Here is a 25,277-nt window from a genome sequence, read left to right on the forward strand (position 1 = left end):
GGTGTTTAATAGACCTGAAAGCATTGTGAATAAAACACATCATACTGATACAGATCCCATTATGCTGCCAAAAGCACAAACATCACATGTAGAACAGTCTCATTAGTCCTGAGAATTGAAGGAAAAGTTGATTGTGACAAGATGGCAAGATGCAGTGTTATTGAGAGAAGGCAGGTACTAACTGACTTGGGTTAACAACTTGATCACATACAATAATAAGAAATGTTACAGATTTATGTAGATTCAGGTGATTCATATAAGGCTACCAAATGCAATATAGCCCAAGGGAGAGCTGGGGAAAGACACGTCTAGACTTCTAACAGCAAGGATATTTCCAGGTCTAGGTGCTAACTAGTGATCTTAGCAACTCTAGCTTGATAAAATGTTAAAATTTACACCCTTATCTGCTTTATGCTGATGCATTTTAAGCAGTTTTGCTCCCTTATTGCTTCAGAACTGAAAAACCGCCACTCCACTGAATTTTAAATCCTTTTAAGTTCCAGGTGGAAGCAGCAATTTACGACATCTTGAACTAGTCTGATAATCATCAACACTGTTAAAAAAAATGATCCTATACTCAGTTCAGCAGATCTGGATATCAAAAGTATTTATCTTCACCATACAGGCTTTTTATAGGTTTCTTTTCTTTTCTTTTTTTCTTTTTTTCTTTTTCCTTTTTTTCCCTCATTGCATATCAAAGAGAGAAGAGTACTCATGTCAACCCAGAAGAGCAACACTGTCAAATTGTCTCCAGGTTTAGGTTCCTGTCTGACATAGGCAAAGGATTTGAACCTAACTGTAGAGCTTCATCATATGCTGCCTTCAGAAGTGAGGCCAACGTCTACAGTTCCTCTGCATTTCTGCTTACTCAGCTTTATCCCAATGCCTGTTCATAATTCTTTCTGCTCCATTAGCTTGCACTGTATCTGCATGAAAAGCAATCCCCATAAAGATTACTTTATTATTATTATTATTATCATCATCATTATCATCATCATGTTTCTGGAATGTCCCCACTAAAATGTCTGTAGGATCCCAAATAAAAAGCGGACAACTGTGACGTAAAAACAGAATGTGGCAGCTGAGGTCTGGATCTTCTTAAAATGGAATTTTTCTTCTGAACTATTTTTCTTCTGAACTCAATGTGTTGCAAAACTGCATCCTGAGCGTCTCACACATCACATGACAAGTGTATTTATTTATAATTGAGCTCTAGGCTGAGGCTCCTTTGGGCCAATAATTATTCAGTTATTCTAAAGTCTGTTACAAGAATCATTATGTATACAACTGGAACAATTTCAAAGGGACCCTGTGCAGAATTGTAAATATTCTGCTTATCTGGCAACTCACCTGCTATGGGAGGAAACAGCAAAGAGTGTATCTGAGGTAGAATTTTGCGTTTCCTACAGGAGTGTGTCCTATAAAGAGATTTTTAACGTTCAGATACAATATGAGGTTTTGTTGTTGTGGTGGTGGTGTTTTTTGTTGTTGTTGTTGTTTGTTTGTTTGTTTTTTGGTTGTTTTGTTTTTTTTTTTCTCTGATGTTGCCCAGAACATGCATAATAAACCTAAGAAATCTTATACTGCTAGACAAGTACTGCCTATTGAATTTGGATGCTGCTAATTCCCACGTATTTCTGAGAAGAATCTGATTGTATCGATATAAACAAGTAATGACTCATCTGAGATACAGGAAACAATTCTGAGAACATAAGTACATTCTTAAAGTACAATGAAGATGTTCTTAGAGCAGCTAAGATTTCAAGAGCTTCTACGTGTAAAAATGAGAGCAGCAGCAAGAAGATTTGCAGTAATCATGAGTCAAGTAAGACTGTTTCTGACTAATGAGAAGCACCAAATGATGCCAACTTTCTAAGTGTTTGAAAGAATAATTCTGCACAAATGGTCAGCAGTAAAAGCCCAGACACATCCAAGAAAACGTTTTTTATAGGATCTATCAACGTAAACTTGTTGCGCATATTAAAAGGCAGTATAAAAATCTCCAAATAATAATGACACACAGCATGAGACCAGAAACATTACACAGAACCCGCAAGTGCCTATCTGGCTTTTGGGAAGTAAAACACTGTATAGAATGGCATATAAATGCTGTTACAGAAAACAAAAATAAAGCCTGCAACAGCTATGGGAAATGATGGAGAAGAACTGTTGTTTCTTTTCAACTCACAGAGTAATAATGGAATAATTAAGCTAAAAACTGAGGTCTACTTCAGGGGAGAAGGATATTATTTGAAAAACCAAGGAAAGCTGGGATTTTACTTTCCCCTCCCTCCAAACTCAACAGTTAGATCACTTTCAAAAGACCAAAGAAAAAAGGTGAATGGTTTGTCATTTGAAAGTGAGTTGTTGCCGACCCTGAATTACCAGAGTTGACGTTTCTGGCACTTGCTGTAGGCATGTTGGCCAAATAATTCCTTCCAAGCAGAGCCCAGTTTTGCCTTGGCAGAAGCACCATATGGCAATGGGTGTCTTTGAGATATAAAGCCTCTTCAAACATCACTGAAGTGCTGCCATTGCCCCTCTCCTTTTAAGGGGGTGTAGCATATGCTAGCCTGACTAGCTGATTAGCACTACTTAGAGCTAAATAGCAGGAGGAGGACCCAGAGGGTCAGATTTTACCCTTCTCTTTGGTCAGGCATATTCCACAGAGGAAGGCAAAATGTGAGTGGTCTTACACATAAAGGCTGCAAAGAGATAGCATCTCTCACCTCTCTTAAAATAATGTTCTATCTCTAAAATCACAGTCTTTGATAAGTTATGACTCATTGTATTTGATCCACATGTTTTCTGAGCAAAATATATATTGGCTGGGGACCATGATTTATTTACTTGGTTGGTGGAAAATAGCCTGGAGTGTCACACAGTCATTCTACACTAGAAGGATGCAATTTTATCTTCTTACTCTCTTTTCCTTACGTGAGAAAGAAAAAAAAAAAAAAAAGAAAAAAAAGGTAGTTGAGTCTTCTTTATGCAACGACAAGTATACTGAGTGTAACAACATTGTAGAATGATGCGCTTTGTGAAGTCCTGAATATGGTGCACCTTTTGTGTTTTATTTCTAATTGTTTGCTGCATACAAAAGGATAATTCATTAGGCCAATTCTCCAAATAATCTCAAAGTGACATGAATTCCTTTGCAGAGTGAATGTCTGTAGCGAGTAATCCATGGAAAACAGACAGGCATCTCTTGTCATTTTGGGGCTCTAATCCACTGCCTGGAGCATGAAAATGCTCAGGATAACAAGTGTGGGAATGACCAAAATCAACATTATTTTTGGATTTTATTTTCTTAACAATGCCGTTGATCAATAGAAATGCTGAATCTGTCAGATACAATGCCACGGAATTAATGAATTAAGCTCAGGAAGCAGAAGAATTTTTAAAAGAGGAGAGGGGAAAAGCTCCTGCTTTTCCACTGGTGTGTGAATATTAAGGAATGAAAGCAGCAATGCCAGAATTTTTGCTCTTGCTTTACCATAGCACCAAGCCTTGTTCTGCACGAGCCTTTACATTTTAATTAGAACCATACTGACACCCGCATTTGCAACTATGAACTTCAGCTTCAAAGTTAGGAATACTTCCTAGGCACTGACTTATTAGCTAGGTTTGAACACAGAAAATAGATGCTGCGTTCTGTAAAATTCAGAGTGTAGTGTGATCACCTTTGGTGGGATCAGACAACTGATTTTTAACCCAAAGAAAAAAAAGGAAGGAAGAAATATCACTTAGATGCTGCGGACACCTCAGCACACTGTCTGAGTTCGTATGGAAAAGTATGGAGCAAAATAAACAGAGGTCACTCCTCTCTTACAATGACGGTGCTTCGTAAAGGTTGATTTCCAACTTTTCTGTCATTATTGCTTTAGGAATCCAATACATGACACATATCAGTGTAAGACACTACTTTTCAGATTTCATGTTAAATTGACATTCAGCTCAGAGTAGAAAATTTAATTAACCATCACTCACTGGAAGGGGTTGTTCAGATGTGTGGGAGGGGAGAGTTTCAGTTTGCTTACATGTTTGTATTTACAGCTCTCTAACATTTAGAAGACCTCTGGGGATTTTGTATATCCTTTTGTTTAAACAAATGAACAAAACTCTTTATCTGCCTTTAATGCGTAAAAATATAAGGTTAAAATAATCAGAAATGTGTAGCTTTGGAACACTTAAGAATGCTTCAGAAAATCCTCCAATGTAATTTATAAGCCCCCCTAGACCTGTGCATGTCTTGAACTGACTGCTGGAGTGGGCTTTGCAAGGAATTTCTTCTGCGGAACCGGAGTAGTGCGGGAGGTGGGGAGAGTGGGAGGGTTGGAGCAACGTTCCCTAACAAGGCTTTAAAAGCTTCGGTGGTAAAGTTATGCTGATGGAAGACTTTGTTACTTGTTTCTAGCTGGGAGCGACCCAAAGAGGATTATGTTATGGGCAGAAGATGTTATTTATGTGGGTAGCAACATTGTGCTTTGAGCTGTGCTGTTGTTTTTCAAGGGGGACGAACACCTTTTAATTATAAGCGTAAAATGAAATATTAACAATAATAATAAAAAAAATACGCGAAAACCTGGACGATGACATAAAATACCTCTTGAAATTTATAGCTCCCTGCTTTTCCCAAGCTCGCTGGAGGTTTCTGTTCCCTCCTCTCATCTCCGCCGCGATGTTTTTTTGCTTTTTTTTTTTTTTTTTTCTTTGCATGTGTGCTGTGACAGCAGGGAAGGGGGGTTGGGGGGGGGGGGGGGGTCGAGCTTCCCTGCGCTCCCATTGTCAGCCGCTCCTGGGAGAGCGGGGAGAACCGGTGTCCCCCGCGCCTCTCCCTCCATGTGCGCGGGGAGCGCGGGGCTGCCTCGGCGCCGCGCTCGCCCCTCCCGCCCGGGACCCGCCCGCCGCGCGGGGAGCGGGGCGCCCGCCAGCCCCGGCCCGGCCCGGCCCCGGCCCCGGCCCCTGCCCCCGGCCCGCGCCGCCGCCCGCCCGCCGCCGCCCGCATCATGCCGCCCCCCCGCCCGCACGCCACTCGCGCCCGGGGGCTGCCTCCTTTTCCGGCCCGCGGCGTGTGCGTGAGAGGGGCTTGAAGTTACCCCGGAGGCAGCGGAGGAGAGGCGCGGGGCCGGGGCGGCTGTCGGCGGCGGCGGGGCGCGGCGGGGCGCGGCGGGGCACGGAGCCCACCCCCATCACCTGTTACCTCCGCTCCCCAGGTTGCCTGAAGTTCCCCGGCGGCGCCCGGCAGGACGGGGAGCGCCGCGGCTCCGGCTCGCAGGGACCCTACAGTGGCTGCTGCAGCATGGGCTGGCTCAGGGGGATTGCCTTGCTTTCCTTGGGAGTATTACTAGCAGGAAGAGTGAACTGCCAGCATGTGAAGAATAACGTGCCAAGACTCAAATTATCCTATAAAGGTAAGTCTGTTGTTCTCTCTTATTCTCGGATTCCCGCTCCTCCTTGCCCGGTCACCCCCCCCACACCCCCCCCCCCCCACCCCGCTCCTCACCTTCCTCCCGGCTTTCCCTTATCTCTGGAAGGGGAAACTGTTGTGTGGAGAAATTTCTGAGGAAATACTTCAAAAGCCACTCCGTGCTCCGGTACCCCGCAGTTTGAGCACAAACAAAGAGTTAGTTGCGTTTGCAGACAGGGACTGGGGATCGTGCTGATCCACGAAGAGTGTTTTCTGCCTTGTGCTATTCCGTCGGACTTTACTCTTTAAAAGGATGAGCCTGGCCGCCCCGCTCATCCCTCTCGTTCTGGGCACAGAGTGCAGCCCCGGTACAGATCTCTTTCAGACAGCGTGGAATAGATGAAGCTTTATATTCTCCCTTTTTAGGCATGAAGTGGTTAATTTTCAAGTCATGAATATTCAGTCTGTACAAATCTGACAATCAGATGCCTAACATAAGCAGTAGATGGTGGGTTTGCCAAGAAACTATAAACTGAAAGGAGCAGATCAGTCCAGAACAGGGGGAAAGGACTGTTATGCACTGGAAAGCACTGCCTGTGGATGTTGAGTGCAGTGCGATTTATTTGATCTGAGGTTGTGTTTGGTGTAGTCTGATGCGTTTCATTAAAGATCACAGGGAAGGTGTAACTGAAGAAAGAGCTCTGAGATTACGTTTATGTGGAAATTGTGTAATAACACTCATGCTGCAATTGTCAGTAATTAACTTTTGTACTGTATTGCTAGTTTTAAGAGAGGGCTCTGAAATAGGCAGATTCTTTTCTTCATCAGTGTAGTTCCTTTGTAAGTACGCTTTCGGGAGAAAGCACAAAATCTGAAGAATATATAACTGGGAAAGAAGACTGAAATGTAGGAGCTGTGGAGCATTATTATTAAAAAGGGTGTGTTTGTGTGTGTGTGTGTGTGTGTGTGTGTGTGTGTGTGCATTTCTCTCTGAAGAGCTGCCTTCTCATAATTCTCAGATTATTGGAGGTTGGGAGAAGGAGCAGCAGCTCTGATTCTGAGGGAAGAGAGGAAAAGTAACACACTGCAGTGGAAAAGAGAACGTGTGTGTGCACGCCTGGTCAGAGATGTCAATCCCAGTTTATAGTATAGTGGCAATACATCTCTTGCCAGTAGAAACACATTTCCTAATATTTTCTTTTTTTCTTTTTCTTTCCTTTTTTTTTTTTTTTTTTTTTGTGTGTGTGTGTGTGTGTGTGTGTATGTGTGCTGCAAATGAGGGGGCGAAAGTCCTCTCTGATATGAGGCAGATGTCATTTTAACACTTCAGATAAAAAAAGAAAAAAATATATATTAACACCTGCAAAACTTGGATTCATTGTATGCAATAAATACATGTGCAGGGTTTTATTAAAGAATGCACATATGCATATTTGTGTGTGTTTAAACTTGAAAGGATTTATGTGAAAAGAAGAGTTAGAGGGGTTCAGATTGTGTTTGTTTAGTTTTCATAAGAGAAGCCATTTCTATTTTACACAAAATTGAATATTATGAATAATGTAGACTGAAGAAAGCTTCTACCATAACTACATGTCAAACAAAAATCATTAAAAACCTCTTAATTGCTTCCAAACTTTCACAATCATGCTGAAACTAAGATTAGTCCATAGAAGCATTAATCCTATAAAAATATCCCGTAAAGGGGTTTAATGGCTAATTAATTATTGTTTATTATTTTTCACCCTTTTAAAGTTTATAGATGGATCAGGTCTGCTCCCCCCCTCTTGCGCAGGCTGATTCTACAGAAACTATCCCGAAGGATGGCCCAATCTAGTTGGCAGTGGTTTTTTATTCTGATGCTACTGTATCCATATGCACTTTAGCAACGTTTTGCTACTCCACTGATTGGTTGTTCTCCAGTTCAAGTCTTGCTGGACAAAAGGGTCTAATTCTCATTTTCTAAGTATCTCAGACACCAAATTTTGATATAAAGTCAGTCCTATATGCACACAACAGGAAACAGAAAGGAGCATTGACACTGTTTTTGTAACTGCTGGGTCACTGTAAAAAGATAATGAGTTCAAATGCTGAGCAACCCTGCTTCCTCTCTACCAAAGAAAGTAAACGCATGCTTAATTCAAAGCAAGTTAAAGTTAAGTCTGAAGACTTACAGGAATTCACACTCTGGCCTTTGATTCATACGTGTACTTAATCACATATTTGACTTAAAACATGTGTAACTCTAAAAATCAAATGAGACCACTCACGTGCTTAACGTTAAGTACCAGTGTAAATGCTTGGCCAGGTCAAGAGGAGCGTGCTGCATGTGCTGCTGCATTGATCCCTCAGAATAGGGATATCATTATTAGTCAAGGGAAACTAAGCCTTATCAGCTGGTGCTTTTCAAGACAAATTTTCCTTCCAGCCTAGTGCACAGATAAATGTTAACACTTCAGCTAGGAACAGCTTGGAGAGCTGTAGGTATTGAAAATATGTCTTTCAGGCACTCACTGAATACCTTACATGCTAATATGCATCTCAGGGTATACCTCACTGCTGGGTGGTGCTACATGATTTATCTTTATTCAAACTCCTTGCCATTAGGATAAGAATCTCCTCAGTCACTGGTCAGCTCTGCCTCTCTTTAAAGAGCTGTGGTTGAGTAAAATAAGACTTATGATATTAAAAAGAATATGTGGAGTGTAAAGAATGACCCAAGTGACTTCTCTTTTCAGTGGTTGTCATTGTGCTTTAACATGCATGCTTGTATTTTTTTTTTTTTTTTGTCTAAACAAATACCTTGGAGCTAATTGTCGGTGCTTTACTTCAAAAGAAAAGCAAGGATGCATTTTAACGTCTTGTTTTTCTCGACTGCAGATGTCAAACATGGTTAAAAAGCTCAGGCATTTGCTTTAAAAGTTAGTGAAATGAGTCATGAAGGGTTAAAGCCCTGCCAACCCTGATTTCCTATGGTCACTTGTTTTCAAAGGTCCAGCATTAGCTCTGCCATTTCCCAGGTTGCTGGACAGAAGTTTCGGTGAACTCCCATTTTTGCTTCCTCTTAACTTCTTGTCACTCAGTCTTGCAGCAGATTTAGAAGCATCCCACAGGGCACACTGCAGATAGGAAGGGGAAGGGAAGGTGTATAAATTCATATATTAAGGCCATGTGTGCGGCCCAAAAAGGTTCTTTCTGTTTATTGTAAAACAGAACTCTGGTTATTCGGTTTACATCACCTTGATTTTGAGGTGTATTAAAGGAATGAAATTTGAGGAGAGCATTGGGGAACTACTTGTCCAGCTCAGGTCTGTGGGGAAATTCCTGTTCAGTAGCACCAGCATTTTGCTTCATGCATTTTAAAGTTTCTAAGCATTTTCCTCTCAGTGCATGGATTGGGAAGGTTTTACAAAGATGATATCCATCTCCTTATTTCATTCAAAGAGAATTAATATGATTAAGGGCTTGATCCAAAGTTCACTGAAGTCAGTAAGTTCTAGATCATAGCCAAACAGCTATAAAACTGAAAGCTCAGCTGAGCTCCTCGACCTCAGAGTTCCTCTATATGTGTCCTTCAAAGAGTCTGTGTCTTTATTATAGAGTAACAAGAAGCGCTATTGTTGATATGCCAAATGTAACGGAATCTTTCCTTAAAAAATGTGATGGCTTTTTGTTGTTGTGTTTTTAATTGAACTGGCTTGACTCTCAACGCGGCTGTAAGTCTCTATGTTGTGTCACCAGGTCACAGATTGTGTTCAGGAAACTTCTATTGAACAGATAGCTATCGGAAAGATGGTGACCAAGTTGAGTGCACAAAGTTTAAAACAATAAATACAGCCTTAACTCCAGATGGATTTTTTGCATCGTTTATTGTTTCTTATTTTCTTTTGCTGTCCTCTGCATGGGGGGAGGTAATGTCACAAGCGGAGACAGAACCATTGACAGTAACACTTAAATATAAACATATAAGCCCAAAGAAAGAGTTTCCATTAACAGTTCCTTGACTTACAGATTTTTCCTAAAGCAGCCCCAATTTTTGTCTCCACATGAGTAAAACTTGTGAACTCAACTTTCTCAAATCCATCTGTTGCATCCTATTTTTCTGCTGAAAATTACTAAATGCTGTAAGTATGTTTTGTAAGAGTACATGTGTGGTTCTTCTTTGTTATTGTTGCTCAATTGGATACATATTACTTGAGAACAAATAAGTGGAAAAGCATTGCACACAGATTTAGCTCTATTAGTCCCTGGCTCCATTTCAAGTCATATTAAAAATAAGTGTTTTGTTTAAAATTGGAGTGATAGTAAGAACTGCTCCATCCTTGACGTACAGTTGATTTACATCTTTATGTGATGGATTTTTATGCGGATGAAATCTTGGCCCTAGCGAGAGAAATGGCAAAGCTTCTGCCTGATTCAATCAGTGCAGCACATTGTGACAAGGGAGGAATGACACCGCTCTGAATTACCTGTATGTATGCTTGGGTAAATGTGATACTCAGTTTAGGTTACTGACCTAGTTGGGTTGTAGCTGATGACCTGCTGGTAGGTTTGATTGTGGTTTTTCCTTTCAATCAAACTCCATAAATCACAATTCAGTAACTCCACAAATATGGAGAAAGCAGGCCAAAGTGGGAGAAGGACAAGGGAGAGGAACCTCAGCCAATACAGGCTCTCTTGAGCTGGGACCACCATTTCAGTTTGTCTCAGATTTCAAAATATCTCTTTAAAAAACCTCATGCATAAACTCAGAAGTAAAAGCCTTTCTAACATGCTTGAAAAGGAGAAGGGCAGCCTAGATTTGGGAAGAAGACTGGGAAGGAAGGCAAGCAGGTGACACTGTTAGGCTCATCACACTGCTCAGCTTCCACCACTCCTGCACAGGATTTTTGCATTGCCTGGCACTCTGTGTCCTTGCCATTATCTCAGTGCAGGCTGGAAGCTGATACAGCCATAGATTTTGTCAGACCTTTTTTTTTTTCTTTTTTTCTTTTTTTCCCCCTTCTTTCTCCATAAATGTTGAGTACTTCAGAGAAGCTCTGTGTGTTGCTCTACCTTGCCTTGCTTGAGTGGGGTCTTTATGAGACATGGGAACTGTTAGGAGAGACCATAGAACAATCCAAATGTATCTCGCCTGCCTCTGTCATGTCCCACACGCTGAATGTAGTGAGAAGCTGATAAAGAAAGTGCCTAAGCTCAGATCTTGCCTATATAGGGAAATTTTCAGCTCACTAATTAGGGCCTGAAACACACAGAGTAATTGGAACAAGGAGGGTGAAAACCTAGCCCAACATTTCATTTTGCATTTCCAACTTTCCCATTTAATTCCAGTGGAAAAAGTGGTTTCTGAATTACAGAGCCTGCCTTTTCTGAGAAGCTGAAGTTCTCTATAATTATTTGTGCTGCAAGGATTGCAAATGACTGATTTGTTCATGGCAGGTGCTGTACTGACAGCAGTGGAAAGTCTGCTCTTTAGCTGTGTACAAGGTGTGCAGCACTTACCCCTGCTGTTTACTACAGCAGCTTTAAAACTCTCCTAGCAAACAATTTAAACATCTGTATTTTCACTGAGTTCAATGGATCTGTTGATACGTAAAGGCTTTCTAAAAATCTGCTTCTGTGTTTGAAGTCTTTCTGATCAGGACTGAAGTATTTACCTGTTTGCTTTTTTCTTTTTTAAATTTTATGTATTTATTCCATAAAACTTAGCAAAGCAATATTTAAAATAAGAAACCCAGTCTTTGCAGGTTGCTACAATATAAATGGATTATTTATGATAATCTCTTCTGAATATGCATCTACATATACAGAAAGAACTTACATGGAGCTCCATCCAAGAAGAAACCACTAAATGATTTGTATTTTCAGTTCTTTCTTTTTTCTTGGAAGGGTGTTTCAGGCTTTATTTAGTGCATTGCTGTACTCTGATCCTTTTAATATGATTTTGGTTTGACTAATGACTGGTTCAGCATACAACCTTTAATGCCCACAACTGCTATTAAGGAGACATCTTTTCCTTTACTCCTGGGCCACAGGCTTTTTGTCTTACGCTCACCTGGAAGATTGCAATGGAAGCACAGGTAATACAGAGTTATTCCAATATTTTGAACATTTTCTGTATCAGTCGAAGTCTGGCTTGACCCTGAAGGAAAATCAGATCTTCACCTGGGGCAGTGCCTGAGTGGTGGAGAAGAAAACAAATCCTTCTAAGTGGTGTCAGTGGTTGTGACATTTTCCAGTTGTTTGAAAGCTAAAAAGGATAAGACTGTCTTCAGGTTCCCACATGTTCTTTTTTTTTTTTTTTTTTTTTTTAAGGAAATACGTGGGGTAGACCCCGTCAGTTCTATGTCAAAATTTTAAATGGAAGTTCTGTAGCTCGTCCTGGTGCACTTGTTAATTAAGGTTACATTTGAAAGTTGCTGCTGGTGTTGTGCTGGGGCTGGTGGGCGATTCAGCAAATTCCTTCCCTTGCAGGATTAAAGCTCCCTTCAGGAATGTCTGCAAGTTCACGGTCCTCCCACATAAAGCCTTCATATAGGTTAGCTGCTCTCTTGCAGTAACAGCTGTGGATGTTGAGAATAACTGCAAGGGATCGTACATTTACTTGACTTTTCCTATTTTCTCCAAGTGGGACGGTGCCCCAGCACACAAGAGAAAGGGATGGCCACAGCTGTTGAGAGCATCAAAAATCTTAAGAGTGCTGTAGCCTTTCTCCTGCACAGTAGGAGTTCTCTGCGGTATCTTTCTCTCTCTTTTTGACTGACTATGTCAGTCACATTAAGCTCTTGTTACTGTCAATAGGAAGAGAGGGGAACCTCCAGAGAGCTAATCTTGGGCTAGGCATGCTGAATGAGACTTTAAGGACGCACATCACTCTTCAGTGACTGGAAAGGAAATTAAGCTCCTTGTTCATTCATTTAGGTTTTTTCTTTCTGGGACGATATCAAAAGAAGGTACCAATTAAATGCTGTGGAAGAATTTAAGCTGTGTCTTGATCTCAAAACAACCAAATTTGAGAATGTGTCTCTGTCTAAATGAGTATTTAAAGCTGTTAAAAATCTAACTGCCAAAACCTATGTATGCCCTCAGTCTCTGATCTGGAGGTCACCTGAGATTCGATCTAAATTTGCATCAAACCTTCAATCATAGTGAGAAATATACAGTACTACTAAATTCTTCATTGTTCTTAAAGCAATTCCCTAACTTACATTTCCCATGTCTCTCCTCCTTAATAAGCTTGTTCCAAATCCAGTGACACATGCTGCAAGTGACTGTCTGGGGCTGCAGAGCTTTACTAATTTAATAGCTTAATCATTCAGAGCTTTCAATAAGCTGTCCCCCGACCAGCTCTACTACTTTCTAAAGGTTTCTAATCTTTAAATAAAAAATATTTTCAAGACCCAATTTTGTATAAGATGGTTTGTACGTAAATATGCAAATGTGCATGTACAATCTGAAGGACAGGTGCCCGGACACTCAGTCTTCTCTTTTTCAGTTGACCTATTTCATTAGTGAGTGCAGCATGAAACCTAATTTAGGTTCATTTCTAAAAATTCTAAGTTTCACTTAGACTTTTGGGGATTATTTTCTCACCTTGGTGACTGCAAATTCTCCTTGAGCTAGACTCATTTACAGAAATCTATGCAATGCATGAGCATTACTTCGTGTCACATCTTGTTTTCATCCTTTGCTGCTTGATAGCCAAACATGGGAAAGTCAAAAGTTTTTGCCATTCTTCTAATGTTTTAAAATTGTTTGACACATGTTGGGCTGCTTGCTTATCTCTCCAGCTGAATGTTGCAGAAACATAAGAAGTGAGCAGTCAAATAAAATTCTTGTCTCTTATAAATATTTTCGTGCAAAGTTGGATCTTGCAGGGAACAATTCGAGGAATGAAGTAGTTATTCGCTTTCAACTTGTGCAAGGAGGAAAAAGAAAATTCTCCTTTACTCTCCACTCTAATGAAGCAAAGCTCATGTTGGTTCTGACGGCCCCTCTTGGCTCCTTTTGAAATTCCAGCCTTGTGTGAGAAAAGGACACAAAAAAGCTCTGTGAGATAATTTAAAGGATTTAGAGCTGCCTTTCAAAAGGGAGGGGTTGGTGGCCTTTTCTAGAGGCAACAGAGGATAAATACAGCTCACAAGCATCCAAAAGAGCTGCAGAGTGCAGGATACAGCTTTCATCAGCAGCTGCCACCGGAATAGCTATCCTTTGCTATACACAGATCTGACACCTGGCACGGAACAGAGTGAGGTCTCTTAAGATGAAGGAAAGATTCGGAGGTGTTAATGTTAGTTTTACTTCCTTTATGGATTTCCCAGTGCAACTTTACTACTTTTTACATAAACATGTAGTCTAAAATGGCTCTGACTCCTGGTAGAGCTCTTTTTCTCCAAACACAACAAAATTCATATCAGCAATGATCAGTGTTGATCTGTAATACCTGTAGGTTAACTTGGTCTCATCCCCATCATGCAAGACATTGTATACATCTCTGTTCTGCTAGCCCTATATGATAGGTATAACATTCTTTCAGTTAATGGGAAGGACAGCAGAAATATCTTTTTGTGAATATCAGCAAGAAAATTTTATCTTTCAGATTACTTTCTTTCTCATCTTCCTCACTGATACAGCAAATGAACAGCTACATCAGGACTTCTTAGTCCAACAGCCTTACAAACAACAGCATAAATGAACTCCTGAACTGCATTGTCAGGAAATCACTTTATTTCTAAATTGCTGTTCTTCCAAGGTGTGTCAGAGACCATCAACCGAGAGCAATTGTAAATTCAGACATACAGGAAGGCATGTTAACATTTTAAAAGAGCCCTTGTTGGCACTTATCTGAAATGTCCTAAACATCAACAAGACAGTATTTGAAGGATGTTGGTTGTGCTGTTATCAGTATGGTGACCCTTCCCCCACATTGCTGTTCAAGATATGTATTCTCAGTCATACATAATGTAGTCATAATAACTGACCTCAAAGAAATGCACAAGCAAGATTTCACCTCATGGGAAAAGATGTAGGAATTTGTGAAATTTGAAAGAATATTCCATATAGCTCTTCTTAAGGAAATGTTTTGAAAGTAAAAATAAGAATGACTTGGAAATTGTGTTTTTCTTTGCAGTCTGGAGTATAGAAAACAAAATTTACATAAATTTATCATTCTAACTTTTCAGATTTTTGCAGACCCTCTTTTCCATCTGTGATGTTCTACAGTGTGCAGGGAACAGTAGTCTACTGAGTATTTTATTTCCTTTTCTGGCATCCCTTTTCAATTTTGTGTCTTTCATCATTCTTCTAACACCGATTGCAACCTTTAGTGGACAACAGTCATGCAAATTAGGAAAGTTTTTTTAGCCTCACCCACAAGTGGAAGTTGGAGGTTAACAGAAACCCAACACCATGGCTGAAGGTACAGAGGAAATCTGTACTGTAACAGGAATGAAAGAAAACACCACATATGTGAAATCCTATTAGTTCTTTGGCTCTTCTCTGTCAGCTTCTTCACCTGTAAAGTGATATTAAGTAATCTCATGAGGAATTGCTCAAGGTCAGAGACTTGCTGTGCTTATTCAGCACTGTATCCGCTCTCAGAATAATCTCATTAATGTATATATTCAAAGTTCAGTCAGAACTTAGTTTTGATCAACATACAAAGACCTTACGGGTACATTAAAGTCATTACAATAATTATATTCACTCTGTTTGTTTGTAACATGAAACACATGCCTGTTATCCAGAAAGGCCATATTAATGCAATTTAGATATTTCAGATGGTTCTATACAGGATCACTTCACAATATTTTTTTGAGTTTATACCTTTATTTCACAATGAACACACAGTGAAGGTGATTACAGACGGATCCATCTGAAGAAAAGGAGACTTTGTGTTTAGTCTTTGTAATTCTGTCTACAAAAGTATGTAGAACTATGCAAGAACCTGGCCTGGTTCTCTAAGTTTAAACTAGACCTCTCCTTTTTACTTTTGTAACCATAGCAGATAATCAACTAAAAACAAAGGGAGAGTAAGGTAATGCTTTTTCTGTGTGTGTGTGCTTATCAGACAAAACTAAAAACCTTTGGACGCTTCCCTTTCCACTCAGTCTGAATATATCTTAACAGAGGTGTTTAATACTCCTCTGCCCTTACATGCATACGTGCTTACCGAGAGATTCTGGACTCTAAACTTCTTTTTCTTTCTATACACAGCCCTTTTTCTCACTCTTCATGCCCCAAATGCTTTCCAACCATCTCCAGGAGTGCATCCTTTCTCTGTCACTGGGGAAATATTTGGTAATCAGCTCAGTCAGATATAATTGCCTGTCATTTGTGACTCGCTCAATGGAAAACTATAGACTAACAGCCTTAGTTCAAACCTCATGATGAGGACTAGCTGATATAATAAATTCAGAAAGGGAATTACGTATCTCTGTAAGATTCCTAAAATAAATAAGAGATCACGTGTTCCCCCTGTCATCCTGGTCTCTGTGAAGATAAAAATGTTTGTTCGTATACTCCACATATCTTGTATGAGACATGTAAATATTACCTTTAGTGAACTAACACGAGGAATTTCTTTGCTTTGCTTTTACGTTTTCTCATGCCACTTACATGATGTCATGGTTACTTTGAATAACATTCTTCTTCTACAATAAAATACCAATTTTCATGCTATTAATTAAGAAATACATAAGAGAGACATATATGGCTTTGGTGAGGCAAAATTCTGCAGTTTGACTTGTTAGACTAAGATATCTTATCAAAGTATGTTTTTTGTGTTGGTTTTGCTGATGCTAGAAAAGCTAAATTCAGTTCCGGAGGCTGGCATTCAGATCATCAGAAACCAACACAAAAGATTCAGTTTACTGAAGTAAAGAAACTTTTGCATTTGCCTTCTCATTATCAAATCTCATGTGTACTACTAATCTATATTAGAAATTTTAAGCTATCAGCAATTATCCTTGTGTAAATCAAATATAATTTCATTAAATGATTGTGTCTGCAGTGGAGTAAGAGGGAAGGGAATTAGACCACTGATACTGTTAATTGATGTTGCTCCAAAGAGAATGAGGACAAGACTGAGCAATACACCTTCTATTTTTTAACATGATTTGCATAGATAGACTATAAACAGCTTTTTAAAGGACATTTCTCATAATTGCCATTCTCTTAAAACCTTCTTCTGTCATTGTGTAGGAATATGACAAATGCTGAATTTTGTTTCACTGTAGGTTCACCACCATTACTATGCATACAAACTATTTTACCTTATGCCAGACATATGGTAGTGATCAATGTATGTAAATTGTATGAGGAGAAGTGAAATGTGACTTTTTAGGCTAGGAAGCATGTACTTGTTTCTGGTTGTAAGACACTGGAACTTAAAGTCTTAAAACAAATTTTCTTTGAAAATAAAAGCTAGTGAGTAGGAAGAATAACAATATTTTTTGATAATCACCATGAAAGGACAATATTGTCCTGAACAGAGCAACTCAGTTTGATTCTTTGGACATCAGGATTTAGCAGAGGATTGCTTGCATGTACCAGCCAAATGATGAGGCTGTGGTGTGCAGAGATAAGCTGTTATGGGACCACTTTTTAGTAAGTCCGTACTGTGGGCAAGTGCTCAGCAGCACAACTCAAGTTTTTCCCAAACATAATGTTTTAGCAGAAAGGTATCTTCTGTTCACTTTCATCCCTAGACATCATGTTGGTGCATCCATCATGCAGTGAATTAAACCTACTCTAAAAGATCAGGTTTTCTTGGAAGTCTGAATTGTTTTGTTGGATTCTGACTGATGGAGAAAAAAACAATAGCTTAAGTCAATTCTGCCTTTCAAATACTTTTCAAAATTGCTCTCTCTCAGCCCATTCTTGAGAAACTAATTCTAATACTGTGACCAAAATGCATTCACTTTGTACTCAAGTTTTTCTATTCCATTTTCTCATTGTTTCTTTTCTCTCTTCTCTTCTCTTCTCTTCTCTTCTCTTCTCTTCTCTTCTCTTCTCTTCTCTTCTCTTCTCTTCTCTTCTCTTCTCTTCTCTTCTCTTCTCTTCTCTTCTCTTCTCTTCTCTTCTCTTCTCTTCTCTTCTCTTCTCTTCTCTTCTCTTCTCTTCTCTTCTCTTCTCTTCTCTTTTTTTTCTTTTTTCTTTTTTCCCATATTCAGCATTGCAGAGTAGGAAACTAATCTAGAGTCTGACAGGCCTTTATTCTAAGGTATTGTCATATTCTTCAATCTGAACTGAAAAATGGACAGATCACTGGGTTTCATAAATGTGCTGAGGAGCTGTCAAAGCTCTTATTTGCATGTGAATGGTCAGCTGAGATAGGAAGAGAGATATGTAAATAATTCTGCAGCTAGCTCCTGACAGAGATTGTTGCATTTCAAAGTGTTATGAAAAGCAGCACCGTAAGACTTTAACCTATTCACAGGTATGGAAACTCCCACGCCTTAAATAGATTTATTGTAATAACGACCATTTGAGGAAAAGTGAATCTTACAAAGCAATATCAAGTCTTCCACAACTACACATTTTCTGCTTCTTTTAATATTAAATATATATATATATATATATAAAAGCTTAAAGAGCCGCCTTTTCTTCCTCCCCAAGGGGAAAAAAAAAAAAAAAAAGAAAGAAAATAAAGAAATAATAAAAAAAGAACAAGATCTAAGAGGCCTTTACTGCAGAACCAGTGTGGATGGAGTGGAATGAACATAAAGGATATGAATATTATTCTGAATCGTGTCTGTCAGTATCTGTCCCAAGAGGCATTCAAAATAATTCATTACTTGGATCTGGTTTACAAACCACTCAGCGTTTCTCTATTCTCCACTGTTGTGCTTCAGTATGCGTTTAACCAGGTAGGATAGGTAGATGGTTTAGTTTAATGCTAAATGTATCCTTTAAAAAAGTACAGTTCTTCATGCACGCAGAGGAGCAAAATAAATGAAAATAAACAGTAGAAGATCAAGGAACATGGAGTAAAATAAAAATCTTAATAGGCTCTGTGCCAGACAGTTTTCTATATGTTTTATTATACTTTGTGTCTGCTTAGAATTGGCATGTGTATATATAGAAAGAGAAAGATTTACTAAGCCTTTCATGTCTGAAACAGCTCCAAAAACTGTGATTAGGCAGGCACAAATGGTTCCAAAGTAAAGTTCACCTCAGAAAGTGATATGAGTTATGTACCTACCTGTTAATCACGAGATAACGTGGGACTGTTGCTATAGTTTACCCAGCAGTAATGATTTTCCTTGATATTATTTTGTAGTTTCCATCTACTTACCTGAAAATACCATGATGTATTTCATTCAAGCTCCATAATTCAGTAAATAGCTCATGTCACCCCTGTAATCATTTATAGCACACATTTTTCTCAAAAAGATTCTGTGCATTAATTTGATCTGGTTAAATTATGCTGAGAAGGATTCACAGAGACAAAGTTGAATGCAATTTCATTCACTGAATTTAGAAAGGGCAATTACTCAAAGGCTCTGGGTTTTGCTAAATCACACTAATATTCCTGTAATGAAATGTGATTTGTCTGAGTGTTTACGAGGAGATTAAAAATGAAAATAAAAGAACTGATGTTACAAACTCCTACTCACATGACTAGTCCCATTGATTTTAATATACATGGCACTCTGGTGTGAAGTGCCCTTTTAGGAGGCTATATATTTTCTTCTTCACATGTGGAATAATAATCCAGGAAAAAAAAAACAAGCAATTATTCGGAACACTTGAAATTGTTGAGCTTTGCCCAGATAATGGGAAGAAATGAGACAAACACTATTCAAAATGTTGTTCTGTTTCCAAATTAAATAGTTTTTATTTAGTAACAGTCTCTCTTGATTCTACTTATCCCATAGATCCACAGTGCTCTAAAATACCACAAGAAGAGCATTCTTTGCCTTGTTGTGTTTTGGAGCATCCTCATGTCCAGCGGGACACAAAAATGTCAAGTGAAGTCTCCACAGCAACGCTGGCTCAGTCTGGTGGATCTTTGAGTCATTTTTGGAATGTGTATCAATATCAATTTATTTATTTATTTATTTTAATGTCAAAGCAAGTTTAAACCGAGTTTGTGAGCAACTGAGTACATTGTATCTTGCTTTATCTCAATTTTCCCGTCTAAAGGTCTTTCAATTCAAATACTCTACGTAGAATTCTGTCTGTGTACATAACATAGAGCACAAATTAGACATAAGTCAACCTTGAAGCTGTTCCACTGATTTTAGCACAGTAACTTTAGATAAGTAATACTTCAGTCTTGCAATAGATTTTCCGTAATGAAATAGTTCTGTTTCAATAACCATTCCCATATCTTTATGAAAAGGTCACAGCCTTGTGGAAACTTTTGTCTGTTACTGGAGCATTGCTTACTCACTATAGCTATAGCTTGAGGCACTTTGAGTGAAAGTTGCATCTGCCTGCTTCTCACATGCGCTCATCTGAGAAGACCCAAGAGCTCTTCTCCAAAGCAGCGGGAGATTCCGGAGCTGCTTTCCTGCCACTCTAAGTAGCTGCTAACACTAGCAGATGGGTGAGGAATCCCTGCTCCTTTTCAAACGTCAATCTGACAAAGTGGACCTGCCAGCACCGGCCATGTGCTCCCTCACTCCAGACGTATTGCCAGAGGTCTCTTGGAACACTTTGCAAAAGAGCAAGAGAAATCTCAACCTCTCAGATGTATTAGATGCATTTTCCAGTGAGGGTGGTGAGGCACTGGAACAGGTTGCCCAGAAATTTGGTGGATGCCCCATCCCTGAAGACTTCCAAGGCAAGGCTGGATCAGGCCCTGGGCAACCTAAGCTATCTGTGCATGTTCCTGTTCATGCAGGGGAAGTGAACTAAATGATCTTTAAAGGTCTCTTCCAACTCTGAAGATCCTGTGATTCTATGATTCTATCCACTTATGGAGACATTTCTATTACCCCAAAATTTATTGTGGCCTATGTCATCATATCTTAAGAAAATGCAGAAACTCTCAAATGCAGTAGAGAGTGGTGGGGCAATAACATTTTTCATGTTTTATAATAGATATACTTTTAAAGGAGGAAATAAAAAGAATGCTTTCTATTAAAAATAGGAGTGGAAATCATTTGTGGCATAAAATCCAAAAAGGAAAACATTTACTTTACTGATCTCTGGTGAATGTGGCTGTGAAGCCTTGCAGTAGGCTGAAACGAGACATCAATTTCATTTAGGGTTGTTACTTAAACTGTGTTAGTAATCAGTACAACCCACAGAGTATTTCCTTAGTAAACAGATATATGCTGCTGTGGAACAGCGGCATCCTAACACTTTAGTAGTGCTAGCTGATATTAGCAGGTAGAAAATTCATTATATAGTAACATATACACAAAAGATTTGTGTCTGTCAAGGAGGCCACTTGCTGTAGGACAGTCTATGATCCTGTTCACTTGTTAAATAGAACCAGCCAGCAGCAGGGTATGTGGAGTATAAATGCGACATGAGATACTCCTTCACTTGCCTTGCTGTACTGAAATCAGACATTTTCTCCCACCCAACTGTTCTGATGGGGTATGGGGCATGTCTGAGCTCGGCCTCTTCCTCTGCAGAGCTGAACTAAGGGAACAAACCTTCTAAAGTCTCTGAATTCTGAGAGCCTCCTTAGGTGTATGTATGCATTTACCTACATAATATACACAAACATAAAGATATTTACATAACCATGCTTGGACCAGATTCATAAACAGTGCAAAATTACACCACACCCTGCTGCAAGTTATTTTTAGCACTTCCTCAGTGTAAATGTCTAATTCAACATTAAGTTTCAAAATAATGAATGATGTGTTTTATGTTTCAGTGGGTATAAACGTTTTCATTGCATAGTAGATGATTTAAGCATGAAAGGTCTTGCATTCCTAAAGCTGCTACAGAATGTGGGTGGGAGGTGGATCTTTTCTCCTTTGCTCATACCAGGAAACAAAGAGCATAAGTATTTGCCAGGAAGTTTCATCAAGACAGTGTTAATATTACTGGAACATGCACATGTACTTTGTGGAGAGTGATAGCTTGATTACAGTAAAAATATCAGGTGCTCTGAAAACCAGGACATTGGCTTTAGTATTTATAAAGGGTGTTAGCAGCGCTTGTATTGAAACTACCTGATCATGAGCCTTCTGCAGCAATCAGTGAGGCCAGATATAAAGGAGATCAAATGTTATTTAAAAATAAAAATAAAAAAAATCTTCAGGTGTAACTTGAGAGCTACCAGGAACTATGTCTTCTGCTCTCATCTTCTTTCTTTAATCATCCATAGATGTTCATCAGTAGTCACTGCATGATACTGGCTTTTGGTCTGGTTGGATATTGCTGTTCTAATGTTCCATCTCCAAGACTATCCTGGAAATTTCTCCACCAGTGTCAAGATTTATATACAGTTCTGTATCCAGGAATAAGATGATCCCCAGATATACCTGCTAAGGAACAGCAGAACTCAGCCAGTAAGAAATGAGATGACCATAAAGAAAGGTTGTTTCTTTTCTTGCAGTCTCCCTGTGTTTTAAACTGGAAGTGGAGTGGAATTCTATCCTTACGTGCTTTAAAAAAAAATAACAGAGCTGTTTCTAACAAAAACATTACTCATGCTAGTATCATAGCCTTAACTTTACATTTATTGGCATAAATGCTAACTTATAAAGCTGTGTGGATGTTTGCCATATGCAAATCCATCCATCCATAAATCAGCGTACAGACTGGAGACTGCACAGCTGAAGCGACTGTAATGGTAAATGAAACCTTTCACCACCAGGTCAAATGTAGTTCAGCATATGTGGTAAATGAAAAGCACTATCATACAGGAATTGATTTGTGGTGTGTGTGAAATGAGTGAGTGACCAGTTCATGCTGCTTCATTCACCACAACTGGCACTCCAGGTTTGAACGGGCATGAAAGAACTGAGCTGCAACAGGAAAGTGCTGAAGCAACCTGGCTGATGGTTGCTCTCTCTAAGTCATGCATAAACAGAGAACTTGCCTTGTGGGACTGTCTGGTAGTGTATTACAAGGATTAAGCAGGCGTTTTCCATCAAAATGAATTGTCAATGAAAAAGGAAGTTTCCATTTAATCAAAATTTTCCACCAGTTCTATCCAAATGAAAACATATTTTGGATCATTGCACTGCTAAAAGGCACATGATTTTGTACTCATCTGACATTAAACTGTGTGTGAACAGGGTTACAGCAAAGTTTATAAGAATTTCATGTGGTTTAGGTGCTTGCTTTCCCTTCCTTTTCTGCATTGGACCATAACTCCAGTTAAAATCTTTGACAGTACCTCAGAAAACAGCATAAGCATTACATGATAGCAGCACAGCATAAGACATACAGTCCAGCCTTGAATCCTGACCAACTGGTAAGAATCAAGGATAAGGTGTTTATCTTTGTATAGATCAGTATCAGAAGATGCCATGCAAGACAGGACACTCAGAAACATTTCAAGATTTCTCAGTTTGAGGATATGACTTGGCCATATCTGGGCTGTTTTTCCCTGTTAGAAACTAACAAAGTTAGACACCTAGACCAGAAGAAACGGGTGAAATGATAAAAAGAAAAAGCTGTACATTCCTGAATTTCATTTTTTTCTAGGTTGCCACTCTGTGAAAAGTTCAGCATTTTGACTGTTTGTCTTAATTTTAAAACAGCTGTTGGAATATTGTAATTTCCCTTGAGGCATAAGAAATTCTTCAGCTTTGCTTATTCCTGCTATGAAGCTATAGTGTCCCAGAAAAGCAGTGCTTCATGAAGCTCCTGTTTGAGTTGTGAAGCTCCAAATCATCCCGACACATACAGCTAGTGTTAATGCCAAAACATAGTCGTCAGCATTCACTGCAACAAAAATAGCATTAAAAATGCATTTAATTCTTTAATGTCATTTAATAAATTAATTAGAGAAAAAAAGATTGTTATTTGTTACAGTATGTTGAACTGAACTATTACGTAAGTAAGTTCTAAATTATTTGATCTGTATATTTCATTACGTTCTTCCTTCTTAGAAAGCAGATGAGGTGCCTGGCTACATAAGATTATACCACACTTGAGAGCTATTGCTCAGTTTTTTAAAGAATAAAGCATTCAAGATTTTGATAGGCTGAGATGAGTGTTTGCCTTCGTGCTTCAAGGACATTAATAAAATCAGGAAAACTGTGGCTAAAACAGATAGTCTTCAATTTCACGTTCTAACATAAACTTTCTGTGAGACCTCAGACAATACTTTCGTTCCTTGGCTTCCAGTCTACTACTAATGTTCTTACACATTTGTTTTATTTTCCAGTGATAGTGAATATTTTTCAAAGGCAAGAACTATTTTTGCGCAATGGGATTCTGTCTGGGCTTTTCAGAACAAGTGGTACAATCGATAAATAATACAAGTATTTAGTTCAAGGCTCAACCAAATGCCTAAGTACTGAAACAAAAAGCCTTACTCTTGCTTTATTTTTATTCTAGTAAGAAAGCAATAGAGATTTAAATATATATCAAGAGAAATGATGAACAATTTCTTAACAGTATATCCAGATTTATTTCACTCTCAGGTTTAGTCATTTGAAAGGTACCTTCCTGACTGCCTTGCTTTTGCAGCTGAGAATTGAAATGCTTTTGAAGACTGTTCATTTCAGACAGTTAAAAAAGGCATTGTTAGATTAAAAAAAAAAAAAAAAAATAGTCACTTTTATAGCTTAACCTTGGTCTAAAAGATTATTTAAATGATTATTTCCCATCATGCATTCAAAAGTTGACAATTTCTGTTTTCAAAATTTCTCTCTGTCTTTGCATCAGGCAATGTCCTATTTGTGAAGGCTGAACATTTTTTAAAGTTCGCTATGTTCATTCATTTCAGTATGAAAAGTCAGCTTTGTCTCACAAAATTGCTGTTGAGAAGATGCAATCTCATTTTCATTCTGACTGATGCTGAAACACTGTGCATTCTCTTCTCTCTCTTTGTCTTTCTCTCTTTTTCTTTCTTTCTCTCTCTCTCCATATACATGTATATAATCTGTGGTTTCAGGTGCAGTTTGTTACACTAGTCAGCTGGAATACTCTAGATTATCAGGGGACTTCCAGGTGTCATACAAGAAGAATGACTGTTTTCCAAAACAAGCTGTGCAGTCCCCTAGGCTCTGGCATAGATGAATATATGAGTGTTATTAAGCACAGAAAACATTTCTGAAAAGTTAATCCCATGTTGTGTTTGAATGTTAAGGAAATCATCTACTCATTCTAAGGGGTTTAACCTTTCTTCAGGAGGTAAGTCTGGAACAAAAGTCCATATTTACAAAAGCTTTTCTTTACTTTCCATAAGGAATACAATTAAAAAAAAAAAAAAAAAAAAATTTCTCCTTTGCTAGAACTGCTGTTTCCTTGATGTAAGTACTCATTACCATTGTTGATTTACTCAAATACAGATTATTACAGTAATAATAAGTGACAAGGTCTGTGTTATTTTGAAATAACACACATTATGGTTCACATCATGTCTTCAGAGACTCAAGCAATGTGTTATTTTATATTGACAAGTGCTCTAAAGTGTTTGCTCTTATGAATAAAGATTTCTGCATGTAAATTGACTTTGAAGTGTACACTGCAACAGCATTAGGATGTTGGGCCTCACCACATTAATCCTCAACCTCTGTCACCTTCTGCTAGTATTACTACTTTCCATACTCTGGCTCTTTTTCAAAGCTAACTGGAAGACATCAGTGGATTTGATTAGTCCTTTAAACTAGTTGTTCCTGATTGTGAGATTCTGCATAAATTCTATTCCTTAGTGTCACTCTATGAAGGTGTAATCTGGAGCCTATTAAATTAAATGTCTTCCAGTTTATTTAGGTTGCCT

The 25,277-nt window shown here is 38.8% G+C and overlaps 1 protein-coding gene across 3 annotated transcripts in view; it reads left to right on the forward strand.

The window, feature by feature from the left end:
• SEMA3A (semaphorin 3A) overlaps positions 1-25,277 on the forward strand; it is a 289,537-nt gene that overhangs the window by 110,847 nt on the left and 153,413 nt on the right. Inside the window, 2 exon segments of one of the 3 annotated variants that reach the window (NM_204977.1) lie at positions 4,387-4,467; positions 5,217-5,414. In NM_204977.1, the coding sequence (NP_990308.2) occupies positions 4,446-4,467; positions 5,217-5,414 (220 nt within the window). In that variant the 5' untranslated portion in view covers positions 4,387-4,445. 3 annotated transcript variants of the gene reach the window in all.

Source organism: Gallus gallus, chromosome 1 (genome assembly GCF_016699485.2).
Source record: "Gallus gallus isolate bGalGal1 chromosome 1, bGalGal1.mat.broiler.GRCg7b, whole genome shotgun sequence".
In the NCBI taxonomy this organism is placed as follows: Eukaryota; Metazoa; Chordata; class Aves; order Galliformes; family Phasianidae; genus Gallus; species Gallus gallus.